The following is a 14221-nucleotide window of genomic DNA, read 5'->3' as shown; positions in this document are numbered from 1 at the left end:
GGACAGCAGCCGACAATAATTCTCCGGTTCCCTCCGCTCTCCCCGGCAAATATAAAAAATTCAGTATCTTTACGGGGTGGGGGTGGGGGAGAGTGATGTTATTCCAGAGGCAGCAAGTGGGCATTGCAAGACCCCTGGAAAAGTAGTAGCAGGCAGGCTCTCTGGGAACAAATTTCAGAAGAAAAAATACCCTTGCTGGAAGCCAGAGGGGGAGAGTCCTTTTGGGCTTGGGATCCTGCTTGGGAGTTTCCTTTTAAAAATTATTTTTATCGAAAGTTTTCAACATATGAGAGACAATAAAAACCAAGCAACTATAAAAAAGAAAAGGAATATAACCCCCCCCCCTCTCTCAACTGTATATCCTTTATCCATAGTCGTACCTGGGATCTCAAATGCCTAGGCTCCTGAACGATCGAAACCCAGAAGCGAGTGTTCCAGTTTTTGAATGGTTTTCGGAAGCCAAACATCCGGCATGGCTTCCGATTGGCTGAAGGACGCTCCTGCAGCCAATTGGAAGCAGCACCTTGGTTTTCGAATGGTTCTGGGAGTTGAACCGACTCCTGGAACGCATTCTGTTCGAGAACCAAGATACAACTGACTATGGAAAAGTAGTCCTTCTCAGATCTCACCTGGGAGTTTCTATCCTGTTGCTCAAACGGAGTCCACCTGTCTGAGCTTTCTTTGCATGTCCTCATCAATCCAAAACAAAGGACTTCTAAAAATTAAAAGATAAAAAAGAAACAATGCAGAAAGAGAAATAAAAGATACAGAAGAGAGGAAGAAAGGAAAGAGAGAGAGAGAAAGGAAAAAGAAAGAGAGGGAGAGATACTTCCTCCTCTCTATCTTCCAATTATATACTGTATATCACAATTACTCAAATTATTTAGCCCATACACTCCAGGGCTAAATAATTAGTTCCTTGTTGCCTTGTTTTCCCTTTTCTCCTATTCTGCTAAATGGCATTTCCTCAAATTTTTCATCCTAGGCCTCCAGAAAATCACTTTTGTCACTCAGCCAGCCCAATATAACTTTTCTTGCCATAATGGGCACCTGGTCGGCCATTGTGAGAATGGGGTGCTGGACTAGATGGACCACTGGCCTGATCCAGCAGAGCTCTCCTTATGTCCTGAAGGCGACGAAAACAAACTTGCCAGACTCTTTCCCCCGAGGAAGAAGTCCCAAGCTTGGCATCCTCTCCCACAGGTAACCAAAAGGAGACTGCAAAAGATTTCTCCCTCCGTACCGAGTAAACTGTAACTATCACAGCATTTTTGGCATCCTTCCATCTCCTTCCCAAGGACAGGGGAAAGAAAAACAGAGAGAGTAAGGCAGATAAAAAGACTGGCACTAATTGAATCAGTCGGCTTTTGCAGTCTAATTAGTTTCCAGTGGCAAGGCCTCTTTGGGGAATTCTCAGGTTGCTCAGACTTTTTGAAGGGAATGTTTACAGATTCAGCTGGTTTTTTTTTATAAAAAATAAAATAAAAAAGGTCAGAGGTGAGGCCCCTTCAGAGCCACTCCCAGGTGTGTTCCTGAGTTTCCTGTAATGGTCACGCCCACTGCTGCATATCACAGGTATGGGGAAAGAGAGGCTTCATTGAGAGATCAAAGCCACAGGGCATGGCAGCAGTGGAGGATTGAGTATTATTGTTTTATTTGATGAAATTAAATTAAATCAAGCTTTGGCCCTCCAGATGCCGAATTACATTTCCCATCAGCTCTGGTTAGCACGGTTGAAGCCCAGGGATGATGGCCTTCAGCTGCATTTTTAGTTTAGAGCAGTGGTTCCCAACCATTTTTCTGGCCATGCCCCACCTAAGCATCTCTAAAATCCTGATTACCCCCCCCTCCACCTGCGACATATAATTCTTATATTTCAAAAAGTGAACTCCTATACATGTAAAGGTAAAGGTACCCCTGACCATTAGGTCCAGTCGTGGACGACTCTGGGGTTGCGGCACTCATCTCGCTTTATTGGCCGAGGGAACCGGCGTACAGCTTCCGGGTCATGTGGCCAGCATGACAAAGCCGCTTCTGGCGAACCAGAGCAGCGCACGAAAATGCCGTTTACCTGGAAACACCGTTTACCTTCCCGCCAGAGCGGTATCTATTTATCTACTTGCACTTTGACATGCTTTCGAACTGCTAGGTTGGCAGGAGCTGGGTCTGAACAACGGGAGCTCACCCCGTCATGGGGATTCGAACGGCCGACCTTCTGATCAGTAAGCCCTAGGCTCCATGGTCATTAACTGTTAATAACTCATTCTCGAATTGCCCCTCTTAAAAATCAAATTGCCCCCCTGTGGTGCGTGTGCTGCACATTGGGAACCATGGGTTTAGAGAAAAGGCAAGAGGTGACATGGTAGCAGTTTATAAAATAATGCACGGCAGGAACTTTTCTTCCTCTCTCACGATGCTAGAGCTCGAGCACATCCATGTTTTTCCAGGAGAGATAAAAGTACTTCTTCATGCAGTCCACAGTTAAACTATGGAACTCACTCCCACAGGAGGCAGTGATGGCGACGAACCTAAATGGCTTACATAAATGATTAGACAAATTCATGGGGAAGAGGGCCATGGACTGCTCTGTTACGCTCTGCTTCTGTGGTTGAAGGCAGAGGTGCACTTGTAGATGGTGCTGGAAACTGCAGGAGGGGAGAATCGCTCTTTTGCTCAAATACTGCTTGTGGGTTTCCTACAGGCATCAGGTTGGCCACTGTGAGAACAGGATGCTGAACAGATGAGCCATTGGCCTGATCCTGAAGGCAGGCTCTCAGGTGCAAACGAGATGCATGTGGGCGGCTCCATACTTGATTAGAACCAGAAGGCTGGGAGATGCTTAAACGTCTTGCCCACACTACTTCCAGGTCAGAATTGCCCCCCAGGATGTGGACTAGATGGGCCTTTGGACAGATCCAGTAGCCAGGCTCTCCTTAGGTGCTTCAATGCCCACTGGACGACTAGGTCTGCCTAGAATCCTGTGTTCGTTAAAGGACTCCTTTAATAACCTTGATTGACAAGCAGCGGCTCCATGGTGCTCTTTTGTCTGCTTGCAACTAAATGCCAAAGCTTCACTTTTACTCACTGCAGAACGACAATAGGGACAGCTGCTGCCTTCCCATCCACAGGGTTGAGAGTGTGTGTCTGTAGGACTAGGCATCTAGCATATTAGCAATTAACAACGTGGAAAAAGGGTTTATTTACAGCATTAAAAACGCACACACACACAAACACAGAATAAAATTGGGGGAGAAAAAAGAGAGCTCCGTGATTGAAGGCTTTTTTCCGTATCTTGCGCTCCCAAATCCCAGCCAAAGGGGATCAAAGAAGCAGCAAGTTAGCTAGCCTATTTGTGGAGACCTCTTCACTTGCTCCTGGGCTCGGTTTCAGAAGACGCCCCCCCCCCATTCGCTCACCAGAAGTCGTTGCCTACTTCCCCGCAGTATGCAACAAACGTCAAGCCTCTGAATATTTTTTGTCCCAGGGCTAAGCTGAACCTGCAGCCTGGCCAGAAAAGTAGTCTAGGTCCCAGGACCCCATGGCAGGTGTGTGGGGGCACTGATGCTGGGGTGCAGGTGTGCGCCAGCCTGTCCACAGCGGTAGTACCCTCATTTTACAAGAGAAGCTGAGGGTTCATCTGCAGCAGCCATTTAATATTCTCCAGCAGGTAGCCCATGTTGTAGTGCCGGGCGATGTTTTGAAAGACCTTCAGCTGTTCCAAGAAGGCCTGTGAAAGTAAGAGAAGAAGAGGCAATGAGGGGAAGTTTCTATAGGATGGATCAGCCTTGAGGTAAGGTAAAAGGTAAACCCTGGACGGTTAAGTGCAGTCAAAGGCAACTATGGGGTTGCGGTGCTCATCTCGCTTTCAGGCCGAGGGAGCTGGTGTTTGTCCACAGACAGCTTTCTGGGTCATGTGGCCAGCATGACTAAACCGCTTCTGGTGCAACGGGACACCGTGACAGAAACCAGAGTGCACAGAAACACTGTTTATCATCCTGTTTATTTATCTACTTGCACTGCTGTGCTTTCGAACTGCTAGGTTGGCAGGAGCTGGGACTGAGCAACGGGAGCTCACCCCGTCGCGGGGATTTGAACCGCCGACCTTCTGATTGGCAAGCCCAAGAAGTTCAGTGGTTTAGACCACAGCATCATGGTAGAGGAAGGGGCATAGTTTAGTGGGTGGGCACCTGCCTTGCATGCAGAAGGTCGCTGGTTCAACCCCCAGCATCTCCATGCAGGGCCGGGAATATCCCCTCTTTCTGAAACCCTGGAGGGCTGCTACCAGCCAGTGCAGACAATCTTGAGCTAGATGGGCCAATAAACCGATGCTGTATATGACAGCTTCCTATGTTTCTGGGAAGGGGACTGTGATGGTTTGAGGAACAGGGTGGGAAAGGGGAGGTTGGCAGGGTCAACCAACACGTACCTTGGTGGGCAGCAGCAGGTCGAAATCTCCAGCACAGCTGCAGTACACAGGCATGTGGGTGTCTTTGATGCCTTTGCACTTGAGGCACACCTGAAACACAAGGGGGTGCTTGGGATAAGGCCCCGTCTGCCTGCCTGGTCCACACGCTGCCCCTGCCGCACCTTGCAGTGCTTGAGCCCTCCGTGCTGGGAGCAGCCTCAACCTCTCCTCCAGCGCAGAAACACAAAGCCAAAAAGGACCAGGAGGCCCCTGTCTGCACACAGAGTGCCAGAAAGCAGAAACAGCACCCCCCCACCCCGGCTTGGTGGGTCCAGATTGTGGAATCACAGAGTTGGAAGGGACCCACAGGGCCTTCTAGTTTAACTCCTTGAAATGCACAGGATGTTGCAAAGGGCGGGATGAGATAAGGGGCGCACAGGAAGTGATTCCAAAACCTGCAGATGTGAAACTACATGACTGAACGCTTCCCCGTACAATAGGAAGGTGTGCGTACGTGCCTTGTCTGTCTAGGTCAGCCTCTCCCAGCTTCGTGTCCTCTAGATCGTAGAATCACAAGATTGAAGGTACCCCCCCCCGGGTCATCAACACCCTGCAATGCCGGAATCATGGCTAAAGAATTCCTGACAGATGTCCATGTTTTGGACCACGGCAACCTCCAGTGGAATTTGTAGACCAAAGCATTTGGAGAGTGCCAGGTTGGGGAAGCCTGGTAGACACACACCATTCTTTAAGATATGCTAGTTCTCAATATGGAAATTGCACAGAGAAAAGTTCTCCCGCATCCATCAAGCTTCAGCAGACCAGTCTCGCCCCTGGTCCAGCTTGTGCTTCAGTTATCCGGGGTCAGGAATCAAGGGGGGCACGGGGAGGTTGCAGGAGCTTCCACTGTGGTTGAGGAGCCGAGTGGGGCTCCACAGGCAAGCTGGGAATTGCCTCTCGTCTCTCCTTACCAGATCTTGAAGGGTGAAGGCCATCAGCTTCTTCTGCAGGGCTTCCACCAGGGCCATCTCGATGGCATCCGAGTCGTACTGGGCCTGGCAGTTGGAGCAGGCCCAGGTAGGAAGCACAGAGCCATCCTGGGAGGGAAGGGGGAGAGAGAAAAGCGATGACTGTGAGAGGGCTCCAAGTTGGAGAAGGCTGAGCAGGAAGCTGCATGCAAGAAGTGTGGGGTGTAATCCATTGGTGCAGTCAAATGCAACATTCCTTGTTTCCCTAGAGTGGGCACAAGCAGGGGGACATCCAGTCAGTGTAACTTCCTGTTCCACTGGTCTGGAGTATCCTCCCCCCTGCATGTGACCTGGGAGATGGGCATGGCTCTGTCTGACTCCGTAAAAGAGCTGAGTCATGCAGCCAATTTCTCAGTTCCGTCTAGTCTTCTGATCACTTGTCTTGTCTTATTGCTCTTTTGCTGCCATGCTGCTTTCCTGCGGCCATTTTGTTGTATTAATGTGATTTTTCTGTCTGCTGGCTCTCAGCCAGCAGCACGTGAGCTCAATCTCCATATGAGATGAACTCACAGTTTGTTATGTAACTACTAAGGAAAGCCTGCCTTTCAGGGATCAAATTGTGAACTGAAATGTGAGTAAACCGATTGTTATTTTTAAGGAAAGACTCTTGTGTCTTTATTCTTTTAAGAGGGATCAAAAGGGGACATCAGGAATAATCCATCTGGGCAAGCCAGATTGGATTACTTAACCAAAGAGATTCAAACGATCTGCAAACTAGCTTCCTGCTGTATTGAGGGGAATCTGCTCTGCTACATAACTCAATAGCGTGAGTGAAGGAAGGGATAATACTTATTCAATATACCCCTTTCCTACTATCCTCAACATTCCCACAAGAAGGTTCTGGGTTCAACCAGCCACCCCAAAATCCAGGTAACAGCTGGGATGCAAGGCTGTTTGAGATATAATAATTTAATAATAATAATTTATTATTTATACCCTGCCCATCTGGCTGGGTTTCCCTAGCCACACTGGGTGGCTCCCAAAAACAGAATAAAACATCAAATATTAAAAACTTCCCTAAACAGGGCTGCCTTCAGATGTCTTCTAAAGGCCAGATAGTTCTTTATTTTCTTGACATCTGATGGGAGGGCATTACACAGGGCGGGCGCCACCACCGTGAAGGCCCTCAGAGCTGGACCTGAGTGTCTTGGCTGAACGTTGGGGGTGGAGATGCTCCTTCAGGTATACTGGACCGAGGCCGTTTAGGGTTTTAAAGGTCAACACCAACACCTTGAATTGTGCTCGGAAACGTACTGGGAGCCAATGTAGGTCTTTCAGGACCAGTGTTATATGGTCTCAGCAGCCAGTCCCAGTCACCAGTCTAGCTGCTGCATTATGGATAAGTTGTAGTTTCTGGGTCACCTTCAAAGGTAGCCCCACATAGAGCACATTGCAGTAGTACAAGCGGGAGATAACCAGAGCATGCACCACTCTGGCAAGATAGTCCACAGGCAGGTAGGGTCTCATCCTGCGTACCAGATGGAGCTAGTAGACAGCTGCCCTGGACACAGAATTGACCTGTGCCTCCATGGGCAGCTGTGAGTCCAAAATGATTCCCAGGCTGTGCACCTGTGGTCCTTCAGGGGCACAGTTACCCCATTCAGGACCAGGGAGTCCTCCACACCCACCCGCCCGCCCCCTGTCCCCCCAAAACAGTACTTCTGTCTTGTCAGGATTCAACCTCAAATAGCCACTCCCACCCAGAGTAGACAGTATGGGGCTGCAAGGATAAACTGCATAAACAAAAGCAGAGAGGGGAGGCTGCATGTTCTTCCATCGGCTGTTCTCTAAACTAAAAACCACTGCTTTGGAGTCAATCACCGATCACGACTTAGCTGGTACCTGAGAGAGGGCCGGGTCCTTGCAGAGGTCCAGGTCTCGGCAGAAGTTGCAGTTCCTGCAGATCATCTCTGGGAGGACATAAGAGCGACAGGGGTCCTGGAACTGGGCCTCTTCTGAGAACTCCCCCACTTCAATCAGGCGGAGCAGGTCCCGTTTCAGCTTGCTCACCTGGTTGGCGATGTTCGTGTCCAGAGACAATACCTTTGGAGGCGGGAGGGCAGAAGAGAAACAGGAGATGAGCCAACCGGGCTCTTACAGAGTGAGGTGGGAGGGGGCAGGAGAGAGAACAAGGCCCCATTGTGAGGTCACAGTTCGCCCGCCACCGACATGGTCACAGCTGTCTCTCCCCTTTGCCTGCAGAGAAGCTCACCTTGCAGACGTACTTCACAAACTCCAGCGCTGGATTGTTGAGCATCAGGTGGGAGCCAGGCAGAGCAGGGAACATCTCGGAGGGCTCTGTGGTCCGTCGGGAACCGGTCACCTTCTTCTGCACCTTCTGGGTGATGGTGAAGAAGCTCTGGGTGAGCTCGTTGGTGACGTACTCCTGAGAGAAGGTGATCATGCCTGAGGGGGCGGGAGAAAGGAAGATGACGTCTCTGAAAATGGGATGCGGCTCAGCCAGCAAAGAAAACACCATATTTTTCCATGTATAAGACGCCCCCATGTATAATAAGGCCCTTATTTTTTAAAACCTGAAATTAAGTTGTTTAGCTTTTATTGGGGGTGGGGGTCACTTCCGCTTACCTGCCTGCCCGCCACTGCCGATCGCACACATCGCTATCGCTGCCAATTGGCTACCCGCTTGCTGCCACCAACAGCCCACCTGCCCTTCGCCTGCCCAGTTGCCGCAGCCACAGCCAATTGCCAGCAGGCTTTGCCGCAATCACCCGCCCAATCACTGCTGCCAATCTCCTGCTTGCTGCTGCCATTAATCCTTTCTTTTTGTAAATATTTTTTTATTAATTTTCAATTAAAGACATTCCAGTTAATAATAAATCAAATCAAATCTTGCCACATTAAAACATAAACAACAAAACCAATTATACAGTCCAAATTAAACAATTTCCGGGGGGGTGGGGGGTGGACTGCTGCCATTAATCTGCACTCACACTATCCATGTATAAGACAACTCAATTTTTGCCTAATTTTTTTAAAGCAAAAAGCATTGTCTTATACACGGAAAGATATGGTAAATAACAAGATCCCTATTTCACAGGTGGGGAAACCCGAGACCTGGCCATAGGGATCTGCCTACCCCTTCAGGAAATTGTCCCTTTGTTTTAAATTGTGCATGCGGGTTTTTTTAAAATGTCAAATTTACCTGCATGCACGGAACAGGAAGAAGCGACTTGTCTAGCAGTCACAATTAAAAAATACTTCCAACATTTATAGAGCATTGTTCAAAGCCCTACCTATAAGGGTTTGGATGGGCAACAGAGGGAAATGGGAACTGGCCTAAGGTTACCTCCATCTCGGTTAATTCACGGTGGAGGCAAGATTTGAGCCAGAGACTCTCCCCAGGACTGGGCTATCTCACCCAAGGGTGCAAGTCCAGGGCCCTAGGGACGTGGCTGGGTACTCACCAGGCATGACACCGGCCTCTCCCACAGCCTCCTGGGAGACCTGGATGCTTGCTCGCCTCTTGACGGGGGTGTTCCCAGGAGCGCTCCGACGCATCTCTTCCTTCATGCTGTGGTAGACAGCAACGATGTATGCTGGGGAAATGGCAATGGAGTCATGAGAGGACAAGCAGAGACGCGTTTGCCTCAAACAACTCTGCTTGTAGGGACCTCTCTGGCTTCTCCCAGCCCCACCCGTTTCACCTCTGTTTGTGGAAAAAAATGGCGGGCACCTGAAGGGTCAAGCATACCCCCCTCCCCCGCAAGCAACTGCTTTCCCCTAAGCAGGGCCTTCTTGGGACCCAAGGCATGAGCCTCCAGTTGTTTTTGGACTACAATTCCCATCATCCCTGACCACTGGGTCCTGCAAGCTAAGGATGATGGGAGTTGTAGTCCAAAGAAACTGTAACAAACCACAGCTGGAGACCCAAGATTGGGAAACCCTGTCATAGTGGTTAGAGTGTCGGAAGAGGACCTGGGGGAAAAACAACCCAGGTCACTGGGTGATCCAGTTACTGCCTCTCAGCATCACCACGACCTCGCAGGGTTGTTGTGGGGGAGAACCATATATGTTAGCTTGAGTTCCTTGGATGGAAAGGTGAAGAATAATTCAAGAAATAAGCAAGAAAGCAAGCATGCAAGCCATAGGGAAAACAGGCAGTAAATGGGACCTGAGCAGACTCTGTGCGCACGGGGATGGTTGCAGAACTGAGGGAGGAGAGGGGCTCTCAGCGCTAGAAGCCAAACCCTTTGTCCTCCCTCCAGGAAGGATTCAGCTTCAATCAGAGGGGCAAAACTAGGAGCTCCTCCTCACCAGACACGATCATGAGGAAGTAATTCTGGCAGGAGGCTGCTTGGGGCAGGTACTGCATGATGTTCCAATTATTTTCCAGCAGTTCTTCCACGCCATTGTCCTCTTCCTTCCCTTCTTCCTTCTCTTCTTCTTCTTCTTCCTCCTCCTCCTCCTCCCCTTCACTGCCTTCGACGGAAACAGCCTGTTTATCGCTGATACCCTGCAAGGAGGCAACGGAAGCAAAGATGCCGACAGCCTGGCAAATGCCCCCTTCCCACTCGGTTTCTGGACCTGGGGCAGGGAACCCTTTCTCAGGCTGAGGGCCTGCCAGGGGCCACATGGCAGTGGTGGGTGGGGCCAGAGGCATAAGTGGGCGGAGCAACATTTTTTTTAAAAAAATCTTTGTATAGTAGGCTAGTTGCTGCAAATACTACTCGCTATCCTCCATCCAGAAAAGGAACGGCAATGTTAGAGTTCAAGGACATATTTCAGCCAGGGGGGGGGGAAGTGGAGAGGGGTGTGTGGCTGGGGACGAGCCCCAAGGGCCAGATAGAGAGGCTTGGAGGGCCATATTGGGTCCTTGGGCCAGGGGTTCCCTACCTAGGGAGGGGGACCTAGGGAGAGAGAGAAGAACTCCTCTCCCTGCAGGCAGACAGAGAAGTCTGCACCCCCCACCTGCAGCCAGGAGATCCCAGGGGATCAAATACAGTGGTAACTCAGTTTTCGAGTGTCTCGGAAGCCGAAGGTTTTGGTTTTCGAATGCCAAAAATCCAGAATTGCTTCCATTTCTGAATGTGCCTTGGAAGTTGAATGGTTTTCACCACTGAAATTGAAATTCTCCCTTTGCGCTTCAGTTGTCGAACGTTTTGGAAGTCAGACGGTCTTCCGGAATGGATTACGCTTGGCAACCGAGGTACCACTGTACCCCCCAAATGCACCTTCTTTGCTGGTTTTCTTACCTCCCCGTAGTGGATCTGGGACGGCACTTTGCCCTTGATCCCGCCGTAATTAGCTGGGTCCATCCACAGCAAGAACTCCCAGCAGCGCGAGAAAGAAATGGTCAAAGAGTGGAAGATTTCTCTCGAATGGATGCTGGAAGAGGAAGGAGGGTGAGCCATGCAGAATCTCTCAGGGAGGCGGAGAGAGCGCTCCTTCCGCAGCCCCAGATGGAGCCGTCAGGAGAACAGTCACAATGTGATTATGAGAAAAGCCCAGCCGCCAACTCCCTTGACTGGAAGCAAGTCCGTCGTGTAGCACCCATGGCCCTGAAGGGACACGAGGCTACAAAGAGCACGGGCTGGCAAGTCCCGGGTGCCTCTTTCAGCCTCTCCATATTAAAAGAGAACTGGTGTGGTGCAGTGGTTAGAGCAGGGGTGCCCAAACCTTTTTCAAAGAGGGACAGATTTGATGAAGTGAACATGTCTGTGAGGGCGGACCAAAGTTGTTGAGCTTTTTTTAGGATTGAAGTTGCTGAGCTTTTCTCAGATTTTGGTCATATACTGCCACGGGGGCCGGATTAAATTGACCGGCAGGCCGGATTAGAACCCCAAAACGGACTTTGGACATGCCTGGGTTAGATAGTCGGACTAGGAGCTGGGAGACCCAGGTTCAAATCCCCATGAAGCTCCCTGGGTGTGACCTGTCTCAGCCTAACCTACCTCAAAGGGCTGTTGTGAGGGCAAGTAGGGGGAGGAAGAGAACTACTACCATTTTTTTTATGTGCTGTAAGCTTCCCAGAGGGGCTGGGGAAACCCAGCCAGATGGACGGGATATAAAGAGTAAAATTATTATGATGCTGATGATGTATACCACCTTGAGCTTCTTGGAGGAAAGGCGGGGTAAAAATACCACGAAACAGAAATAATAATAATAATACCGTCTTTCCCACATTTTAAGACACCGTCTTATCACTTTTTTTCCTCAAAAAAACACTGGGTGGCTTATTTTCAGGGAATGTCTTACCGGTATTTTTATTACATCAGGAGCAGTGCCCCTCTTGCTCCCTGTCTCCCTGCGGGGCAGGACTCTTGACTGAAAGAAAATGACGGGCAACAGCCACCACCAAGCTCCATGAGAGGGAGTCTGAGGGAAGGGAGGTGTGTGCATCGCTGGCCCAGCCCTCTCTCCCCGGCCCTGGGATGTTCGTGAGGGAGGGAAGGAGCTCCTCCGAAGGGCTGCTCTCTCTCTCTCCCCTCACAGGTGGGGACTCACTTAATAGCAATCTGCTACACTGGAGCTTCTTAAATTTAAACCAGTACAGTATAATGGAATCTATCTGTGTGATGCAGTCGTAGCAGTAGCCTATACTAAAGCAAATAAGGATCTCTACCAGCCAGCCAACTGCCCAAGACTTAAGAGCGAAAGTTCCAACAATGTAGCACTTTGTAGCACTGATAGCAAAGAGGCTACCGGCTGAGATACTGTAGAAAACAAAGCAGCCAGCTGAGCAGCAATTAAGATGGTAAATGGTAGCAATTAAGTAGCAATTGAGCCAGCAGAAAGCGGGGTGAGATAATCTGCTGGTCCTAACAACCCGTCCGTGTTTCTCTTACCCACAAAATGTTAACTTTTGTGTAGGGTGTAGGGCAGTGTTTAGCAGCTCCTAAACAGCGAGAAGGGGAAAGTCCTTAATCCCCAAGGCAAGGACTGCGCCACCAGCAGCGATCCCGGTACCGGTACAAATCCTTAAAGGGGAAGCTCTACAGACAAGCAATGGAAAGAAAAAAGAATCCTCACTTTTTAAAAGGCTATTAAAAGGGGGAAATGTGGGGGGAAGCGAGAGGTGGGCTGTGTGTGTGTGTGTGTGAGAGAGAGAGGGGGGGGGGGAGAGAGAGAGACGCGCACACAGAGTCTCTCCCTAAAGGGGAAGGCAGCGTCTTCAATCGCCCCTCTTTTTTCCCTCGTGCTTTCATCTTCTCCCCACCGCAAATGCCACTTTTCTCCTCTTCACCAAGCAAGCAGAGCTCACACAGCCTAGCTAAAAAAAAATATTTTGGAATCCTTTTACAGGTATTTTAAAAAATGCTTACAGAAACAGGAGGGGGAATCACGAGGCTGCAGGAACGGCTCTACGGTGCATTTTTACAAGCTTTTAAAAGAAATACGTGTCTTTGGAGCGACAGTAAAATGGGGAGAGATTTTTATGGGGGAGAGTTGGCTGGCGGGAGGGGGGAAGGGTCTATCACTATGTCTTATTTTCGGGTTATGGCTTATATCGCGCAACTGCTTAGAAATCCTGCTATGTCTTATATTATGGCTACGTCTTAAAAAGGGGGAAACACGGTAATAAAGGGTCGGTTTCCTTTCATGGTGGCCAACAAACGGAAACCAATAAGGAATGGAAGAAGGAACTTAATGGGGCAAGGGAGACAAAGGGGAGATTTAGACTAGGTGCAAAGCCAAAAGAAGAAGAAGAAGAAGAGTTTGGATTTGATATCCCGCTTTATCACTACCCGAAGGAGTCTCAAAGCGGATAACAATATCCTTTCCCCTCCTCCCCCACAACAAACACTCTGTGAGGTGGGTGGGGCTGAGAGACTTCAGAAAAGTGTGACTAGCCCAAGGTCACCCAGCAGCTGCATGTGGAGGAGCGGAGACGCGAACCCGGTTCACCAGGTTACGAGTCTGCCGCTCTTAACCACTACACCACACTGGCTCTCTGAACACAGGGTCCTTCACCAGGCATTTGAACGTCAAAAGGGAGGGGGGGCCAGGTGGACACTTGAAGGGGTTCTAGAAGCACCTGTTGGTGATGTACTCCACATAGGCCAGGGCATCCTCGATGCGCCGCTTCTTGGTGCATAGGATGATGCGGTTGAAATTTGCGTAAACCACCGAGGAGCCGAGGCGCTTGAACTCTGCCACCAACCTGATGGGAAAAGAGAGAGCAGAAGGTGAAAAGAAAAGAGAAAAGGGGTAGCTGACGTTGCGGTTGTGGCTGGATCTATGCTATGTTGAAGTGGTGACCTGGGGCAAAGATGTGACATGCGCTTCTCCGACCCCCCCAAAAGGAATGTGGATCCGATGCAGGGTTCCAGCCTTCCATAGGAAAGTGGGCTCTTGTGGGCTTGCTCAGCTGGAGGGGGTGGAAGGTTGTCAAAAAAAAAAAATCCACCAGGTTGAGGTCCACCCAAACATGCTGATATTAACCTGTATGTTTAACTTACGAAAGATGTACAGATGGTTATTATATATTTCATGAGAGTTGATGGTGGTTTTCACTTATTATTATTATTTCTTTTCCCATTCTTAAAAAAATGTATTTATGGCCCTTTTATTTCCCCTTCCCTCCTTTGTTAAATTTGCACATAATTGTATGATACATAAAATATGTTTTTAAAGAAAAGAAATTTGCATGTACCGTGTTTCTCATATTATAAGACATGTCTTATATTTATTTTTTCTTCAAAAAAACACACCATGGCTTATTTTCAAGGGATGTCTTATTTTTATTACGGTACATGGGTAGTGCAGTAGCTCCCCCCGCTATCGCGTTTTGCGTGTCCTGTTGCGAGTGTGTGTCCTCTCGCTCCCA

At 49.4% G+C, this 14221-nt stretch overlaps 1 protein-coding gene across 1 annotated transcript in view; it reads right to left on the bottom strand.

Annotated features, from left to right (window-relative positions):
• Positions 1–3517: 3517 nt before the first annotated feature.
• The window catches only part of POLE (DNA polymerase epsilon, catalytic subunit), a 57881-nt gene continuing 47177 nt past the window's right edge, over positions 3518–14221 (bottom strand). The window contains exons 41-49 of the mRNA XM_060269359.1: positions 13430–13555; positions 10647–10779; positions 9709–9907; positions 8859–8990; positions 7646–7839; positions 7276–7476; positions 5377–5502; positions 4427–4516; positions 3518–3727 (exon numbers count right to left, since the gene is read on the bottom strand). Of these exons, the coding sequence (XP_060125342.1) occupies positions 3614–3727; positions 4427–4516; positions 5377–5502; positions 7276–7476; positions 7646–7839; positions 8859–8990; positions 9709–9907; positions 10647–10779; positions 13430–13555 (1315 nt within the window). The 3' untranslated portion in view covers positions 3518–3613. The remainder of the gene's footprint in view (positions 3728–4426; positions 4517–5376; positions 5503–7275; positions 7477–7645; positions 7840–8858; positions 8991–9708; positions 9908–10646; positions 10780–13429; positions 13556–14221) is intronic.

The sequence above is a fragment of the Zootoca vivipara genome, chromosome 17 (assembly GCF_963506605.1).
Source record: "Zootoca vivipara chromosome 17, rZooViv1.1, whole genome shotgun sequence".
Taxonomy (NCBI): domain Eukaryota; kingdom Metazoa; phylum Chordata; class Lepidosauria; order Squamata; family Lacertidae; genus Zootoca; species Zootoca vivipara.
This window is presented reverse-complemented; position numbering and strand designations above follow the sequence as displayed.